This window comes from Oncorhynchus clarkii, chromosome 2 (genome assembly GCF_045791955.1).
Source record: "Oncorhynchus clarkii lewisi isolate Uvic-CL-2024 chromosome 2, UVic_Ocla_1.0, whole genome shotgun sequence".
Taxonomy (NCBI): Eukaryota; Metazoa; Chordata; class Actinopteri; order Salmoniformes; family Salmonidae; genus Oncorhynchus; species Oncorhynchus clarkii.
This window is the reverse complement of record NC_092148.1, coordinates 6,186,722-6,205,020: the sequence shown is the minus strand read 5'-3', so window position 1 is coordinate 6,205,020 and position 18,299 is coordinate 6,186,722. Positions and strand designations below refer to the sequence as shown.

At 41.0% G+C, this 18,299-nt stretch overlaps 3 protein-coding genes and 1 long non-coding RNA gene across 4 annotated transcripts in view; 1 reads left to right on the top strand and 3 right to left on the bottom strand.

The window, feature by feature from the left end:
- Nucleotides 1-630: 630 nt before the first annotated feature.
- On the bottom strand, nt 631-7,466 carry LOC139378927 (allograft inflammatory factor 1-like). The gene is made up of 6 exons (XM_071121544.1): nt 7,359-7,466; nt 7,056-7,117; nt 2,084-2,150; nt 1,934-1,975; nt 1,233-1,398; nt 631-1,058 (listed from the first exon to the last, which is right to left on the bottom strand). Exons 1-6 carry the CDS (start codon nt 7,375-7,377, stop codon nt 971-973), a joined length of 444 nt encoding a protein of 147 aa, XP_070977645.1. The 5' UTR covers nt 7,378-7,466; the 3' UTR covers nt 631-970.
- A 1,344-nt stretch (nt 7,467-8,810) lies between these two features.
- LOC139419939 (uncharacterized) lies at nt 8,811-9,829 on the top strand. Its single transcript, XR_011635471.1, has 3 exons — nt 8,811-8,943; nt 9,068-9,409; nt 9,500-9,829. It is a non-coding gene; the product is annotated as an uncharacterized lncRNA (long non-coding RNA).
- A 2,883-nt stretch (nt 9,830-12,712) lies between these two features.
- Nucleotides 12,713-15,927, bottom strand: LOC139419771 (uncharacterized). Its single transcript, XM_071169767.1, has 7 exons — nt 15,634-15,927; nt 15,239-15,538; nt 14,823-15,104; nt 14,425-14,682; nt 14,182-14,286; nt 13,982-14,013; nt 12,713-13,818 (listed from the first exon to the last, which is right to left on the bottom strand). The coding sequence occupies exons 2-7, from the start codon at nt 15,501-15,503 to the stop codon at nt 13,771-13,773; spliced, it is 990 nt and encodes a 329-aa protein (XP_071025868.1). The 5' UTR covers nt 15,504-15,538; nt 15,634-15,927; the 3' UTR covers nt 12,713-13,770.
- Nucleotides 15,928-16,046: 119 nt separating this feature from the next.
- The window catches only part of LOC139419028 (FH1/FH2 domain-containing protein 3-like), a 175,131-nt gene continuing 172,878 nt past the window's right edge, over nt 16,047-18,299 (bottom strand). Inside the window, exon 24 of the mRNA XM_071168865.1 lies at nt 16,047-16,079. Within this exon, the coding sequence (XP_071024966.1) occupies nt 16,047-16,079 (33 nt within the window). The remainder of the gene's footprint in view (nt 16,080-18,299) is intronic.

Here is an 18,299-nt window from a genome sequence, read left to right as displayed (position 1 = left end):
CACACCTGTGTTAACGAGAGAATCACTGACATGATGTCAGCTGGTCCTTTTGTAGCAGGGCTGAAATGCAGAGTAAATGTTTTTGGGGGGATTCAGTTCATTTGCATGGAAAAGAGGGACTTGGCAATTCATCTGATCACTCTTTATAACATTCTGGAGTATATGCAAATTGCCATCATACTACAAACTGAGGCAGCAGACTTTGGGAAAATTAATATTTGTGTCGTTCTCAAAACTTTTGGCCACAACTGTACTAGCAAATACTCACCTTTAACCTGTAGCTTGACCTCAAAGCACTGTTCATTTTGTCCCATCTGCAACCTACATCTGTACCATTGGCTGTGACTGTACTCCACCATGGAAAGAGCCAAAGATGCATCTACTGAACTGAGATTCCCTCCAAAGCTCACCCTTTTTCCTAGGAATGTTTGGTTGGAGATATCTGTAGGGTATTGAAGTATTTGGATCTCACTGTCTCCCTTGATCTCTGCCCAGGCCACTGATGATATTTGAGTATTTCCTGTTGTCATGTTCAACAGGCAAGGCAGGGTAGCTATCCCGTTGTGTGCTGCCATAACTGAATGTAGAATTTTGCATTCTTTGGAGGAGAGGAGAGGCTTACTCAAACAAGGTTTACTCTATTTTTATTTGACACTTACATAGAAAGAAATGGAATATATCATTTTACTTTCCACTTTGAGTGATGTTTTTCACCATTACACAAACACTCAAATCTGTTATGGGATTCTATCAGTTTATCAGAAATGCTGACAATTGATATACTTTAAGTATATTCGATCAAGAGCTTGATATGAGGTTCTGCAGCTGCACACACGTTTTTCACCAACAAATGGACAAGCCTATGGATCAATCAAACCTTTCTTTATTCCTTACAATGAAACCTGTATAACCCAGTTCATTTGACATTCAGCTTTTATATGAACAGATTGGATCCATAACGTAATTGCCTTCAGGGCAGATCTGAAAAAGTCTTGCGTTGCGGTGGTCCACTCTCTTTGGGCTCCTGGTCTTTCCCTTTCTCCTCAAACATCAAGATCCTTCAGCAGAGAAAAATAAAATAACAAATTATTACACAAGTCATGTAGCAAAAAGACATATAACCTTAAAGGAAATACAGTGGATTACAAAAGTTCAGAATCGTATTCAGAAAATTAATTTCAGGTCAAATATAATGCCTTCATTAATGTAGTGTCAGTTTCCTTCTAACTTACAGTCGGAGTATGGAATTCCTCTTCCCTAGCATCATATTGAGAAAGTCTGTGTAACAGAACGTGTCTCGTGCAGCACCGCCAACCACATCTGACATCATCTTTTTCAGCTCCAAGTGAGTCTTTGCCACACCCAGCTTCTCCAACATGCGCTTCAGCCCCATCATGTCTGTGACACAGAGATAGAGAGAGAGTGTCACGTTCATCATATGAATGAGACCAAGGCGCAGCGTGGTATGCGTACATTCTTTAACAATATAAGAATGAACACTGAACAAACTAACAAAGAACAAACCGTGAAGCTAATACGGATAATGCAGACAGGCAACTAAACATAGAATAAGAACCCACAAACACAAAATGGAAAATGGCTACCTAAATATGATCCCCTATCAGAGACAACAATAAACAGCTGCCTCTGATTGGGAACCATATCAGGCCACCATAGACATATAAATACCTAGACCTACGAAACCCCTAGACATACAAAAACCCTAGACAATACAAAAACTAGCATACCCACCCTCATCACACCCTGACCTAACCAAAATATAAAGAAAACAGAGATATTAAAGGTCAGAGCGTGACAGAGAGAGAGAGAGGCTGTGACAAAGATTGAGCCATCCATGTGAACTATGTTGTCCTCATGATTAGCCTAATCTTGTTATTCATCATGATTGTCATAAAAAAGAAGGCAATTTTACCAATGTCTCCTTGGTCATTGAGATCAAATTCCATGTATTTGTCTGTAAAACAATATAGAACACATTACAATTATTATTTTATTGTTGATTCATTCAATACGGAACCATAACTGTCTGATCAATGTGCAGTTAAAATACTTGAAATCTCACTTTTAAACACTTCCAGTTTTGAGCTGAGGTCCTCCTCCTCTGCATATTTAGGATCTGTGAGAAAAACCTTAAGAATAGAATCCCACAAGGCAGACATTGAGATTAGATCGTGTCAGTGGTGACCTGTCATTCAGCCACACATTTTTAGCAAACAAACAAACATGTTTTGCATGTTACTTTGGCATTAGTATGTGTCACATATCAGTTTGCAAACAATGAAAAATATATTTATTTATTTATTTGATTTATTTCACCTTTACTTAACCAGGTAAGCTAGTTGAGAACAAGTTCTAATTTACAACTGCGACCTGGCCAAGATAAAGCAAAGCAGTGCGACACAAACAACAACACAGAGTTACACATGGAATAAACAAGCGTACAGTCAACAACACAATAGAAAAAAAGAACGATGATGATGTGCAAGTAGAGATACTTGTGTGCAGAAGAGCACAAAAGTAAATAAACACAATATGGGGATGAGGTACTGTAGGTAGATTGGGTGGGCTATTTACAGACTATGTACAGCTGCAGCGATCTGTTAGCTGCTCAGATAGCTGATGTTTAAAGTTAGTGAAGGAAATATAAGTCTCCAACTTCAGCGATTTTTGCAATTCGTTCCAATTACTGGCAGCAGAAAACTAGAAGGAAAGGCGGCTAAAGGAGGTGTTGGCTTTGGGGATGACCAGTGAGATATACCTGCTGGAGCGCGTGCTATGGGTGGGTGTTGTTATCGTGACCAGTGAGCTGAGATAAGGCAGAGCTTTACCTAGCAGAGACTTGTAGATGACCTGGAGCCAGTGGGTCTGGCGACGAATATGTAGCGAGGGCCAGCCGACTAGAGCATACAGGTCGCAGGGGCTTTGGTAACAATACGGATGGCACTGTGATAGACTGCATCCAGTTTGCTGAGTAGTATATGGGAAGCTATTTTGTAGATGACATCGCCGAAGTCGAGGATCGGTAGGATAGTCAGTTTTACTAGGGTAAGTTTGGCAGCGTGTGTGAAGGAGGTTTTGTTGCAAAATAGAAAGCCGATTCTAGATTTGATTTTGGATTGGAGATGTTTAATATGAGTCTGGAAGGAGAGATTACAGTCTAGCCAGACACCTAGGTATTTGTAGTTGTCCACATATTCTAGGTCAGAACCGTCCAGAGTAGTGATGCTAGTCGGGCGGGCGGGTGTGGGCAGCGAACGGTTGAAAAGCATGCATTTGGTTTTTACTAGCGTTTAAGAGCAGTTGGAGGCCACGGAAGGAGTGTTGTATGGCATTGAAGCTCATTTGGAGGTTTGTTAACACAGTGTCCGAAGAAGGGCCAGAAGTATACAGAATGGTGTCGTCTGCGTAGAGGTGGATCAGGGAATCACTCGCAGCAAGAGCGACATCATTGATATATACAGAGAAAAGAGTCGGCCAAAGATTTGAACCCTGTGGTACCCCCATAGAGACTGCCAGAGGTCCGGACAACAGGCCCTCCGATTTGAACCAGGCGAGGCAGTCATTTGAGAAACCAAGGCTATTGAGTGTGCCAATAAGAATATGGTGATTGACAGAGTCGAGCCTTGGCCAGGTCGATGAAGACGGCTGCACAGTGTTGTCTTTTATCGATGGCGGTTATGATATCGTTTAGTACCTTGAGCGTGGTTGAGGTGCACCAGTGACCAGCTCGGAAACCGGATTGCACAGCTGAGAAGGTGGGATTCAAAATGGTCAGTGACTGTTTATTAACTTGGCTTTCAAAGACTTTAGAGAGGCAGGGCAGGATGGATATAGGTCTATATCAGTTTGGGTCTAGAGTGTCACCCCCTTTGACGAGGGGGATGACCGCAGCAGCTTTTCAATCTTTAGGGATCTCGGACGATACGAAAGAGAGGTTGAACAGACTGGTAATAGGGCTTGCAACAGTGGCGGCAGATAGTTTTAGAAATAGAGGTTCCAGATTGTCTAGCCCAGCTGATTTGTACGGGTCCATGTTTTGCAGCTCTTTCAGAACATCTGCGATCTGGATTTGGGTGAAGGAGAAGCTGGGGAGGCTCAGGCAAGTAACTGCGGGGGGTGGGCGGAGCTGTTGGCCGGGGCTGGGGTAGCCAGGAGGAAAGCATGGCCAGCCGTAGAGAAATGCTTATTGAAATTTTCGATTATCATGGATTTATCGGTGGTGACATTGCTACCTAGCCTCAGTGCATTGGGCAGCTGGGAGGAGGTGCTCTTGTTCTCCATGGACTTTACAGGGTCCCAAAACGTTTTGGAGTTAGAGCTACAGGATGCAAATTTCTGCCTGAAGAAGCTGACCTTTGCTTTCCTGACTGACTTTGTGTATTGGTACTGACTTTTGTATTGGTACTGACTTTGTGTATTGGTTCCCGACTTTCCTGAAAAGTTGCATATCAAGGGGACTATTCAATGCTAGTGCAGTACGCCACAGGATGTTTTTGTGCTGGTCAAGGACAGTCAGGTCTGGAGTGAACCAGGGGCTATATCCGTTCTTAGTTCTACATTTTTTGAAAGGTGCATGCTTATTTAAGATGGTGAGAAAATTACTTTTAAAGAACGACCAGGCATCCTCGACGGATGGGATGAGGTCAATGTCCTTCCAGGATACCCGGGCCAGGTCGATTAGAAAGGCCTACTCGCAGAAGTGTATAGATATATAAGATATATCATGGAGTTAATAAACATGGTCTCTTTTTTGTTTTCTTGAGTAAGGCAGCTCCAAAATGTAGATGTTTCAGCCTATCTCAGTGCTTTCTGTGGTGGTTGGACAAGCCAGCAGAAAATACGAAGCGTTGCACCATGATTAGTTCAGTGTTCTGTTACTCATGGGGACACTACATTAAGTCTAAAGGTAGAGCTAGTAAATTCAAGCCACTTGGGTGCTGCCATTGAGTTACATTAGATGTACCCATCCAAGAATTGATCAATTTGTTCCCCATAATGACAAAGTGAAAACAGGTTTTTAGAAATGTTTGCAAAAAAACCAAAACAGAAATACATTATTTACCTAAGTATTCAGAACCTTTGCTATGAGACTCTAAATTGAGCTCAGGTGTGTCCTGTTTCCATTGATCATCCTTGAGATGTTTCTACAACTTGATTGGAGTCCGTCTGTGGTAAATTAAATTGATTGGACATGATTTGGAGCTGCGCCCCACCTGTTTTGAGACCCACATTTTTAGCACCCCAAAAAATTGGGGGGCTTGCCTGTTTCGCATGTTATGTTATTTTGGCATTAATACGTGTCACATATCAGTTTGCAAACAATGTAAAAAAATATATATATAATTTAAAGTCGCATACAAACATGGTCTTCTTTTGGTTTTCTTGAGTAAGGCAGCTCCAAAATGCAGGTGTTTCAGCCTATTTCAGTGATTTCTGTGGTGGTGGGGCAGCCAGCATAAAATATAGAGCATGATTGGCTCAGTGTTCTGTCACTCATGGGTACACTACGTCACGGCCAAGTCTAAGGGTAAAGCTCGAAAATTCAAGCCCCTTGGGTGCTGCCATAGAGTTACATTAGAAGTGCCCATCCAAGTAGGCTCACGGTCATTGGCCACAGATAACATGACGTCAAATCACGTTATATCTACAGTAGCTTTGATTGGACTGATCATATCAACATCGTACTTTCAAAATCTTAGCTAGCAGTCATCGTCATGAATCAAGTCGGCAATCTACTGGCAAATCCTTTTTAATCCTTGTCTTGTGAAGAGAAATAATGAAGAGAAATTATAGATAAAATGTATCAGTACTCATCGGCCATTGGACATAAACATTACACAACAAGTTGGGGATCGCAAATTCAACAATGAGTGTTTTGGAAGGAATCAGTGGCTAACTGCAAGCATTCCAAACCAATCATTGTCAAATAAATCATCGTGCCGCGCTCAAAACTGTTAACTTGGAACTGCAAAACCTGACTTTGGTGAGTTCAAAACAACTGGGAAATTGGGAAAAACAAGCTACGACTGGGAAAATACGTTTTGAACTTTCATCCAACTCAGAATTGTAAATCGGGAACTCAGCCCTCTTTCTAGAGCTACGACCTGAAGATCACTGTTGTCATCATGATTTTCCCAAGTTCCCAGTTGTCTTGAAAGAACCATAAATTCAGAGAATGCCAGACTTTGATGACAAAGTTTGATAACAAAATATGTCCACAAAGGACCGCTGGGCCACATTCCTGTTCAGGTGAGCACAGCACAACAAGGTGAGTCCAAAAATGTCTTGTATGCTGCTGAAAAGATTATGTGCCAGGGAGATATGTATACTGTAGCTAAGAAAGTTATACTAAGTGTATGTTATGTAGTAAGATCTTAGTAGCCCATGTACCTCACCCTAATAATTTAAAACATTTTGCCTACTGTTCTGACTTGGTGGTGCACATGTAGCCTATAACCTGTTTTTGATAAATGTTATCATCGATTACATTTATGCCTCTTTTTATCCTACGGTTCTGACTTGGTGTACATGGAGAGCACTGTAAGAACGGCCCATGTTCTGATTTCTGTCACTGTACAATTAAAAAGTGCTGAACAAATATTTATATCGACTACATCCATCCTAGCTCACTCATTAATGTCTTAATCAAAATTACGGACTGCCTCTTATCAACTTGTCGTCCCTTTATGCCATAGTTTGTACATCTCAATTGACAGTAGAAACCACATTTGTTAAAGCAAGTCAGCCATACATAGATCTTTTTTTAAAGACAGTAAATGAGGCTGAATGTACTGTTTCGCTGCCAGACAAGGCTCAGCTGATAGCCTGGTGTAGCTGTGATATTGTGCAATTAATGTATTGTTTAGTGTTGTGTATTGGCTTTGCTGGCATGCATCCCACAATTTTATTTTCCTCTACCAAGATTTACATGCTAAAATCGCCACTGGATAGTGTACATAGATAATAAGATGCTAATAATACTATAGCTAGATAATACTACCATAATAACATTTATAGACAGATGAACAACAGACCTCATTGATGGAGTTCAGTTTCACATCCTGCTGAGACTTGAGGAATCCAAATGCTTTCCCTCCTGAAATGATATGAGGATCAACTCAGAAATCGTGTTACCACTCACTTCCTTATTGGTGATCTATCCACACAACCCTCACACATTCACAGGATCTAACTAAAGATAACAGATTTGATTTCATTGATTGATTTAGCTAAAACACTTTATTTCTTTAATCAATTGTTTATAAAATCTGTGGAGTGCATATCGACAGACAGACGGACTGACAGCGTGAGATGAGACATATGACACAGAGACTTACCTTGCAAATGTTTGTCCATGTCAATCTGCTGTTATTTGGTGGATCATAGAGTAGTAAAAGGGACCAGGGGTGGATGAGCGTTGTGTCATGAACACTGAAAGTGTAAAGTATGTATCTGTATTTTGTGACAGAAGAGGAAGTGTGGGGAGTTAAAGTTAGAGTGTGGTCATTTGCTAAGTTCCCCTCTCACATCCACTCACAGCCGACGGAACAGACAGAGAACAAAGAGAGTCTATGGAGGGGACAATGAACTAAGGGGTTTGCATTTGACATATGCTAGACTAGGCTACCACAAACACTGCACACTACATTATTGTCTACATATGTTTTTTTAACTATTCAAGTTCTTTCAGCAAAACATGCAATCACTTTTCATGTCTTTTTTTATTTATTTAACTAGGCAAGTCATCAAATCCAATGTATTTATATGGCCCTTCTTACATCAGCTGATACAGTGCCTTGCGAAAGTATTCGGCCCCCTTGTTGTTGATTCTTCACAAAAAAATACAGGTTTATATCTTTATGTTTGAAGCCTGAAATGTGGCAAAAGGTCGCAAAGTTCAAGGAGGCCGAATACTTTCGCAAGGCAATGTATCTCAAAGTGCTGTACAGAAACCCAGCCTAAAACCCCAAACAGCAAGCAATGCAGGTGTAGAAGCACGGTGGCTAGGAAAAACTCCCTAGAAAGGCCAAAACCTAGGAAGAAACCAGGTTATTAGGGCTGGCCAGAACAAATTCTTATTTTCAATGACGGCCTAGGAACAGTGGGTTAACTGCCTGTTCAGGGGCAGAACGATAGATTTGTACCTTGTCAGCTCGGGGATTTGAACTTGCAACCTTTCAGTTACTAGTCCAACCACTAGGCTACCCCATATAGATTTAGGTACAAGAAAGGAATGCATATAATTATTTTTACTTAACTAGGCAAGTCAGTTAAGAACAAATTCTTATTTACAATGACGGCCTACCTCGGCCAATTGTGTGCAGCCGGATGTGATGCAGCCTGGATTTGAGCCAGATACTGCAGTGATGCCTCTTGCACTGTCTTAGACCACTGCGCCACTCGGGATGTAACATGTAACAGTACGGTTAGGCTAAGTATTGTAGAACTAATTGGATAAATGTGAAAATTACAGGGCTCCTGAGTGGCGCAGGGTCTAAGGCATTGCATCTCAGTGAATGAGGCGTCACTACAGTCCCTGGTTCGAATCCAGGTTGTATCACATCTGGCAGTGATTGGGAGTCCGTCATTGTAAATAAGAATTTGTTCTTAACTGGCTTGTCTGTTTAAATATATGTATATTATTTTAAGCAAATAACTTGTTCTCAGTCCTTGACACTAGATGGCACTGTTAAGCATATAATCTTCAAAACAACATTCTTTTTATGTGAGAAGTCAATAAATGTTTCCCCGCAAATGTGTATTCATGACCCATATAGAAACTAGGCCTTGGAGAACTGAGATTGGACTCTGAGATGAGAGACTAACTTGATAAGGAACTTCACACACTCACATGGATAATGGCACTGTTTCAGTCACACGGGTTATCAATACTTCTGTTGATCATCAGAACACAGTTTGCTGGTGAGTAGTCATTTTTTATTAAATTGCACTTGATTTAATTGTCTGAAAGTAATTTTTAGAGCAGTATGCATATTTAAAAAGTTAATATGCTAATTTGATCTATTTTTTTCCCATAATTTCCCAGGTGCTGAGTCTTGTTCTCATGTAGATGCGCCACAATTCATCACAGCTACTCAGGAAGAGGTAGCTGTCCTCCCCTGTTTCACATCAATCCACAAAGCAACCAGAGTGAAATGGACAAAACTTTCACCTAAACCTGAGGACATCTTGGTGTGGCCTGATAATCCATCTGTGGCCCATAAATCAGAACGTGTGGCCTTCGAGTCGGGAGCGGATGTTGTGGTGGCTGGAAACCTGTCCCTGTCTCTAAGAGATGTAAGGAAATCTGACGAAGGGCTTTATAGTTGCAATGTCTGGTTGGGATGGAGTTGTGTTCATGTGAAAAACATCACTCTAAAAGTGAAAGGTAAAATTATATATTCCATTTATTTCTATGTAAGTGTCAAATAAAAATAGAGTAAACCTTGTTTGACTAAGCCTCTCCTCTCCTCCAAAGAATGCAAAATTCTACATTCAGTTATGGCAGCACCCAACGGGATAGCTACCCTGCCTTGCCTGTTGAACATGACAACAGGAAATACTCAAATATCATCAGTGGCCTGGGCAGAGATCAAGGGAGACAGTGAGATCCAAATACTTCAATACCCTACAGATATCTCCAACCAAACATTCCTAGGAAAAAGGGTGAGCTTTGGAGGGAATCTCAGTTCAGGAGATGCATCTTTGGCTCTCTCCATGGTGGAGTACAGTCACAGCAAATGGTACAGATGTAGGTTGCAGATGGGACAAAATGAACGCTGCTTTGAGGTCAAGCTGCAGGTTAAAGGTGAGTATGTGCTAGTACATTCTTATTCGGAATATACAGTGCATTCGGAAAGTATTCAGACCCCTTGACTTTTCCCACATTTTGTTACATTACAGCCTTATTCTAAAATTGATCAAATTGTTTTGTTTCCTCATCAATCTACACACAATTCTCCATAATGACAAAGCGAAAACAGGTTTTTAGAATTTTTTGCAAATGTATAATAAAAAACATAAACATAAATACATTATTTACATAAGTATTCAGACCCTTGGCTATGAGACCCAAAATTGAGCTCAGGTGTATCCTGTTTCCATTGATCATCCTTGAGATGTTTCTACAACTTGATTGCAGTCCACCTGTGGTAAATTAAATTGATTGTACATGATTTGGAAAGCACACACCTGTCTATATAAAGTCCCCAGTGGTAAATTAAATTGATTGGACATGATGTGGAAAGCACACACCTGTCTATATAAAGTCCCCAGTGGTAAATTAAATTGATTGGACATGATTTGGAAAGCACACACCTGTCTATATAAAGTCCGCAGTGGCTACCAGTCATTCATTTTAATCCTTGTCATATGAAGAAAAATAATGAAGGGAAATTATAGATAAAACATATCAGTACTCATCGGCCATTGGAAATAAACATTACACAACAAGTTGGAAATCGCAAATTCAACAATGAGTGGTTTGGAAAGAATCAGTGGTTAACTGCAAGCATTGGAAAACAATCATTAGCCTGCTATTCAGTGGAGTGGCTGTGGGGTGCCAAGTCTAATATTAATGGTCTCTTTGCCTAGTTTAAAATTATAAACGTTCAACATTGGCCATGCTGTCAATGAAGCATGATTTGTGCCGTGCTCAAAACAACTGTTAACTCGGAACTGCAAAATCTGACTTTAGTGAGTTCAAAACAACTGTTAAGTCGGAACTGCAAAATCTGACTTTAGTGAGTTCAAAACAACTGTTAACTCGGAAACTGCAAAATCTGACTTTAGTGAGTTCAAAACAACTGTTAAGTCGGAACTGCAAAATCTGTTGAAGACTCTGGGAAAACAAGCTATGACTGTATGTCCACGAAGGACCGCTGGGCCACCTTCCTCTTCAGGTGACCAAGAACCCTATGGTCACTTTGAAAGATCTCCAGAGTTCCTCTGTGGGGATGGCAGCATCATTCTGTGGGGATATTTTTCAGCGGCAGGGACTGGGAGACTAGTCAGGATCGAGGGAAAGATGAACAGAGCAAAGTACAGGGAGATCCTTGTTGAAAGCCTGCTCCAGAGCGCTCAGGACCTCAGACTGGGGTGAAGATTCACCTTCCAACAGGACAACGACCCTAAGCACACAGCCAATAGAACACAGGAGTGGCTTTGGGACAAGTCTCAGAATGTCCTTGAGTGGCACAGCCAGAGCCCGGACTTGAACCCGATCGAACATCTCTGGAGAGACCTGAAAATAGCTGTGCAGCTACGCTCCCCATCCAACCTGACAGCTTGAGAGGATTTGCAGAGAAGAATGGGAGAAACTCCCCAAATACAGGTGTGCCAAGCTTGTTGCGCCATACCAAAGACTCAAGGCTGTAGTTGCTGCCAAAGGTGCTTCCACAAAGTACTGAGTAAAGCGTCTGAATACTGATGTAAATGTGATGTTTCAGTTTTTTAAATTTTTTTATGAATTTGCAAACATTTCTAAAAAATGTTTTTTGCTTTGTCCTAATGGGACAACTTGTGTGTAGATTGATGAGGGGGAAAAAACAATTTGATACATTTTAGAATAAGGCTGTAACGTAACAAAATGTGGAAAACGACAAGGGGTCTGAATAATCTCCGAATGCACTGTATCTATATTTGTCAACCATTGCATTGGCAATTTGATGTTCTATAATGATCATTTTCTACCATTGAATCAGAACAGGAGGAGAATCTGGTTGTTCGGACTTTCACCACAACTGAGCTAACAGACCCTGGTAGGTGTACAATGTTTTTCTCTTATTTGTGTCTTTTATTTATTTAAAATAACAAATCTACTGAATATATTTGTGGACATATTTATCACCACTGGGTTTAGAGGACAAGAGGCACACGACAGGCTTTACACTCAGTTCAATCAAATGAGACCATGAATGACTGTCATCATATTATATTGATGCTCTACTCAGCAGTTACTGCCAGGGGGAGTCCAGAAAGAGTTGCGACGGCTACAGTTGGAACGGCTACTATAGTGGCTTCATCCATGTGTGTGATTGTCATAATGGCTCTTACGCTGGGATTGATCATTTGCCTCAGGCGCCGCAGACACTCAGGTATGTACGGACACTACTGTGGTTTATATTGACCTGGTAAAGTCAGGCTAAATGTTTTGAAACACACAGTATTATTGTATTGTGAATCTGCCTCTCTCTCTTTCTCAGATGGAGATGAGTCTGACTGGAATGCTTATGAAGATGTACAAGACCCAGGTAAGCCTGTTGATTATGTCTCATCCTGAATGTGCTCATAGGGCTCCTGGTCCACCTAAATAACGTCTTCATCTATTTTTTTCACAGCAACGGGACCCAATTGTCTGTATTCACTTGCAGATTTGGACCAGAAGGACAACCTACACACTTGTGAGTTTTTTCCACAATATTTTTGTACATTTTTTTTTAACCTGGGCCTCGATTCAATCCGGACCACAGTAGATCCGCGTTATAGCACAATTGGCATTTTAAAGGCAATGCTTCCTGGTACGCGGAGATAGCACTCACGGTAAAATGCATATGTCAGCTCAATCGGAATTAACCTTTAAACATCAAGCATGCTAAAATGCGGATCTTTTGCGATCTGGATTGAATCTAGGTTCTGGTCACTGTCTGAGTCCAGGTTACAATGTTTCTAACACCTTCAGTTCTGTAAACAATTAACATCTCATTACATTGTATTTATTTTTATTTATTTCAGTTCAATGCCAGTGAAAAGAATAATCATCTTTCAATCAACACACCATGTCTTACCGAACCATTCACAAAACATCTGTAAATGCTTTTTTTATGATATTCACCCACTTATCTTTCAACCCCTGGTATAGCCTACATAGTATTACACAATAACAATCTTATCTTTCAACCCCTGGTATAGCCTACATAGTATTACACAATAACAATCTTATCTTTCAACCCCTGGTATAGCCTACATAGTATTACACAATAACACTCTTATCTTTCAACCCCTGGTATAGCCTACATAGTATTACACAATAACAATCTTAGTTGTGAAATCATCAAATGGATGAGGTGACCAATTGTATTTAGCTTGATTTGATTGGACATATTCCTTTATTTGTGACCCCATGGTGGAACAACTTTTGCTGACGCTTTTCTACACCAAATGATGTGTAGTTGGGAGCTGTTCCAGACAGAGAGACATGCTGTTCTGGGGTTTTTACTTGTATTGCTAATGCTCACACACTGCCATCCTGTATTAAATAAACACACTTATCTGTTCACTCTCATGTGTTATGTGTCTTGTCTCAGTCCCATACATCTACAGAGTTTTACACTGCTGAAGAGAAGCTACCAGGTTTCATGTGGGATGTGAAAGTCAGCAGAGTGATGTTCAAGACAGGAGGTGGGATGACTTAGCCATCAACCCCCCACACTGAGGAGTCATACTGAATGTGTTCCTGTAACCAACTCATGTCGGGGTTTTTAACTGTGGTAACTAACTGGTGATATTCTATAGAGGTTATTTTCTTTTTATGAATTTATTTCCACCATAAAAAACAACCTGCATAGACTTGATGTCATGGTGACACTTATAATGTTCCAAAATATCAAGGGAAATCCAAACCACAAAACAATGCAAAGTACAAAGTAGTCAAATTAGATTTAAAACTCAACTAATAGCCTAAAGATAGAGGACATGACATTACACTCAGTTCCCAGCCTGCAGAAGATCATAGAAACTGTTGTTGGTTACTCAGGAAGGTTGAATTGGTCGACCTTGAATCTCCTCATAGAGATGAGTCTGCGAAGAAAAGAAGGAATGTGTAAAACCAGTTGAATTTAGTTCACCAACATGGTGAAAGGGTTAGAAGACATTTAGTCAAATTTGATGTCACGTTGTAGGCATACTCAATTGGGCTTCACTTGTTAGTGAATTACATAGTTGTGTTTTATTGAATCCTTACCATTCCAACAGGTGTCTGCTGTTCTTCTCCTTCTATAGGCAAAGAGGGACAAATGTCAGCTTTATTTCACATGAATTTAATTCCGATGATATGGCTTTCCTTTAAACTGCTGTTCATTACTGTAGGTTCAATCAAGGATGCAACATCCAAATGGCAGTTTTGTAAAACACACACAATCTAACCAGTGAACAAATACGTACGAGCAGCACTTCCCTTGCCCTGCCTCTTCCAATACACGCCCCCTCCAACAGCACAGAGCAGCAGTAGCAGAAGGACTGACCATCCCACTGCAGGCAGAACACGACCTATTTGCAAAGACGTATAAAGTCACAGATACTGTATTACAACTCAATATCTTATCACAACATCACAGTAATGAAAGAATACAGCCTCAACACAGATCATGGCTATGCATTGTTCCAAACTACTTTCAAAAGTCTTACCTCTCTGGATGGTCCACTCCTTTACAGCCATTTCAACCCCCTCTCTGAGCACGGCGCAGGCTATCTTGTCTGTGCCCTGGCGGTCAGGGAGGAAGAGTTTGGAGATGAGGGTGTTGTTATGTCCTATAGGGCCACTCTGCAACCCATCCTGGCCACTGTGAATCCAGGATAAATTGAAGTCTCCACAATCTTCCACACAGGTGAGTGAGCAGGTCAGGGTGAGATTGTTTCCGTCTGTGGTAGCATGCTCTGCAGATACTGAGTAGAACAACAAGAAGATCTACTTGATATCAGGACAAAGCAGTGATGTACTTTGTGCCGTTACCCTAATTTACTAAGTTTATACATAGTGTAAGGCACTTATTTATGTCTCAATGGTACAACCCATTGACACTCACCATCCAGAGTGTGTAGTAAGATTCTGTTCTGTTGCGAGCAGTTGTAGAGCCCAGAATGCAGTGTTTTCACATTGCTGATGACCAAAGACCCGTCTTGGCTGATGTGAGATGCAGGAAGGTGACCCTGAGTTCCAGCTGAGACATCGCCTGACCGAGACAGACTGGACAGTGACCTTTGACCCAGAGTCCACTGGAAATTGCTGCCCACCTCGAGAGAGGAGTGGGTGGCACAGGGAAGTGATACTGACTCACCCACTGCGACAAACACTTCCTCTATACCTCCTGAAAGAGAGAGAGAGAGAGAGAGAGAGAGAGAGAGAGAGAGAGAGAGAGAGAGAGGAGGGAGGGGAATTTGGTTGCAATATACTACTGTGTTAATGCAAATATGATGCAATAATACATAGTTCCAAACGTACCTGTAATTTCTGTGGTATAGCTGAGGGACGTCTTCACAACCTCTCCTTCAATCAGTTGACACCGCCACTTCCTGTGATGGTCTGTCTTCCTGACACCTCGGATGGTCAGCGTAGAGAGGCAAGCAGATGAACGCTCGGTTTGAAATCTCTCTCCCTGTAGCACTGTATTGGCCTCATTCAGCCAATTCAGCTTTATTTCACTTTGGTTGCATTGTGGGACAAGGCCTGAGAATATATTCAGGTAACATTGGAGCTTGATATCCATCTCTGGTGCTGTATTGGTGTCTGTTGCCAGAGTAACTGGTAAAAAAAATGTAAATAATGGTGACAACACTCACTCAGAAATAGTGTGTATAAAGACGGACAATGTAGGTTGATCATAAATGGTAACATACTGTTGAGAAGCTGAAGAGAAACACTTGAACTGGTATCCCCATCTTCACAGGTGTAAACTCTTCCATCATCTATTTCAAGAGGTTGAATATGTAGAGAGCAGTCATGTCCCACTTTCAGTCGACTGGCTCTTCCTGAGTTTGGACCATCCGTTTTCACCTTGCCTGATAGTTCTAATTGGTTATGAAACCCATCTTTCACTATACTCCAGGTAACAGAGGAGCAGGAATTGATGTAGGATGTACCACATGGTAAACTCACACTGTCTCCAATTGAAGCAAAGATTCTTGTGGGCCTACGGTCTTTTGAATAGTGTAAAAACAAGTGTTACAACATTTCTCATAACAAAATTAATAGGGAATCAATAAATATTTTATTTAAAATATGTTTAAAAAAATATAATGTTAAAGGAATCTTATTTACCAGATGACTGGAGTCCAAGTCTAGTCTGTAAAAGCATGCAGAGACACAGTTTTAAGTACAGACACATCTCTCCGTCTTGTGATTTTCTTTTGACAGTTTGTGTTGTCATTCAGGAAATGACAAGTTCTCACTCATCTTCTCTTTTTTCACCAACTTCTAGAAATACCAGCCATCATGCCCTGGTATTTTTTAACCAAGTAGGCCTGATTTTTTTGCTCTTCCCCTTTCCATTCAGTTCTATTTGAAATCTTATGTTTTATAACCTAGCCTACAAACACAAGACTGTATGAGGTGAAAAAAATTAACGAATTGAGATAAACCATGCAGAAAATTATGGCATTTCCCACCAAACGGATGTTATATAAATTCCATGACTGTAAAGAATATTCTACTATTCTCCCATATTACATTTATTAGATTTATTAAAAAAATTCAGCCTGCTCATTGATTGATTTATTGAATTAAATCAGCATAGCAGGAAGAGGCTACATGTTTTGAATGGGGCCAAGAGTTCAACTGTTTTCCTAGCGATCATACAGCAACATTCCAAAATGTATGTCATAATGACAGGGTCGCGCTGTTGGCTACGGTTGTACCTATATGACGTCACCGTTTATCAACGCGGAAAAGACGTCCAGATGTTCGGATTGAACAAAGCTAAACTGGGCCTTGAACATAAACCCGTGCGCGGCCATTTAGAGTCAAACGCTCCGTTTCTTCGGCGCAAGGTCATGAAAATGAAAGGAACCAGTAAAAGGGCGGAAGAGAAGGGTGAGTTATTCTAACCATCTCAACAATTTCAGTATAGGCAGTCACTCATCAATATTCAGTGTTGGAAAAAGTACCCAACTGTCATACTTGAGTAAAATACCATAATATATCAAAAGTGAAAGCCACCCAGGAAATTACTATTTAAATTGACTTAAGTATCAAAAGTAAATATAATTGCTAACATATACCTAAGTATCAAAAGTAAAAGTATAAACCATTTAAAATTCCTTGTATTAAGCGAACCAGATGGCATAATTTTCTTGTTTTTTTCAATTTAAGGATAGCCAGGGGCACACTCCAACACTCAGACATAATTTACAAACAAAGCATGTGTGTTTAGTGAGTCCTCCAGATCAGATGCAGTAGGATGACCAGGGATGTTCTCTGTTTAGTGAGTCCTCCAGATCAGAGGCAGTAGGATGACCAGTGATGTTCTCTGTTTAGTGAGTCTCCCAGATCAGAGGCAGTAGGGATGACCAGGGATGGTCTCTGTTTAGTGAGTCCATCAGATCAGAGGCAGTAGGGATGACCAGGGATGTTCTCTGTTTAGTGAGTCCACCAGATCAGAGGCAGTAGGGATGACCAGGGATGTTCTCTGTTTAGTGAGTCCATCAGATCAGAGGCAGTAGGGATGACCAGGGATGGTCTCTGTTTAGTGAGTCCTCCAGATCAGAGGCAGTAGGGATGACCAGGGATGTTCTCTGTTTAGTGAGTCCATCAGATCAGAGGCAGTAGGGATGACCAGGGATGGTCTCTGTTTAGTGAGTCCTCCAGATCAGAGGCAGTAGGGATGACCAGGGATGGTCTCTGTTTAGTGAGTCCATCAGATCAGATGCAGTAGGATGACCAGGGATGTTCTCTGTTTAGTGAGTCCTCCAGATCAGAGGCAGTAGGGATGACCAGGGATGGTCTCTGTTTAGTGAGTCCATCAGATCAGAGGCAGTAGGGATGACCAGGGATGTTCTCTGTTTAGTGAGTCCATCAGATCAGAGGCAGTAGGGATGACCAGGGATGTTCTCTGTTTAGTGAGTCCATCAGATCAGAGGCAGTAGGGATGACCAGGGATGTTCTCTTGATAAGTGCTTGAATTGGAGCATTTTCTGTGCTACTAATCATTCAAAATGTAACGAGTACTTTTGGGTGTCAGGGGAAATGTATGGTGTTAAAAGTACATTATTTTCTTGAGTAATGTAGGGAAGTAAAAGTACAAGTTTTCAAAAATATAAATAGTAACAAAGTGCAGATACCCCAAAAAACGACGTAAGAAGTACTTTCTAGTATTTTTACTTAAGTACTTTACACCCCTGTCAATATTTGAAATTATTTTGTCAAACCAAAGCCAATGTTGTTGGCCTTCTCGTTTTTGCAGTTACAGTAGACCTACATCAACAGTGAAAACTGCTGCAAAAGTAAAAGTCCTTTGACCAATTTTCCGTCCGAAAGAACCCTGTGTGCTGAATCTGTTCTCTTTCAT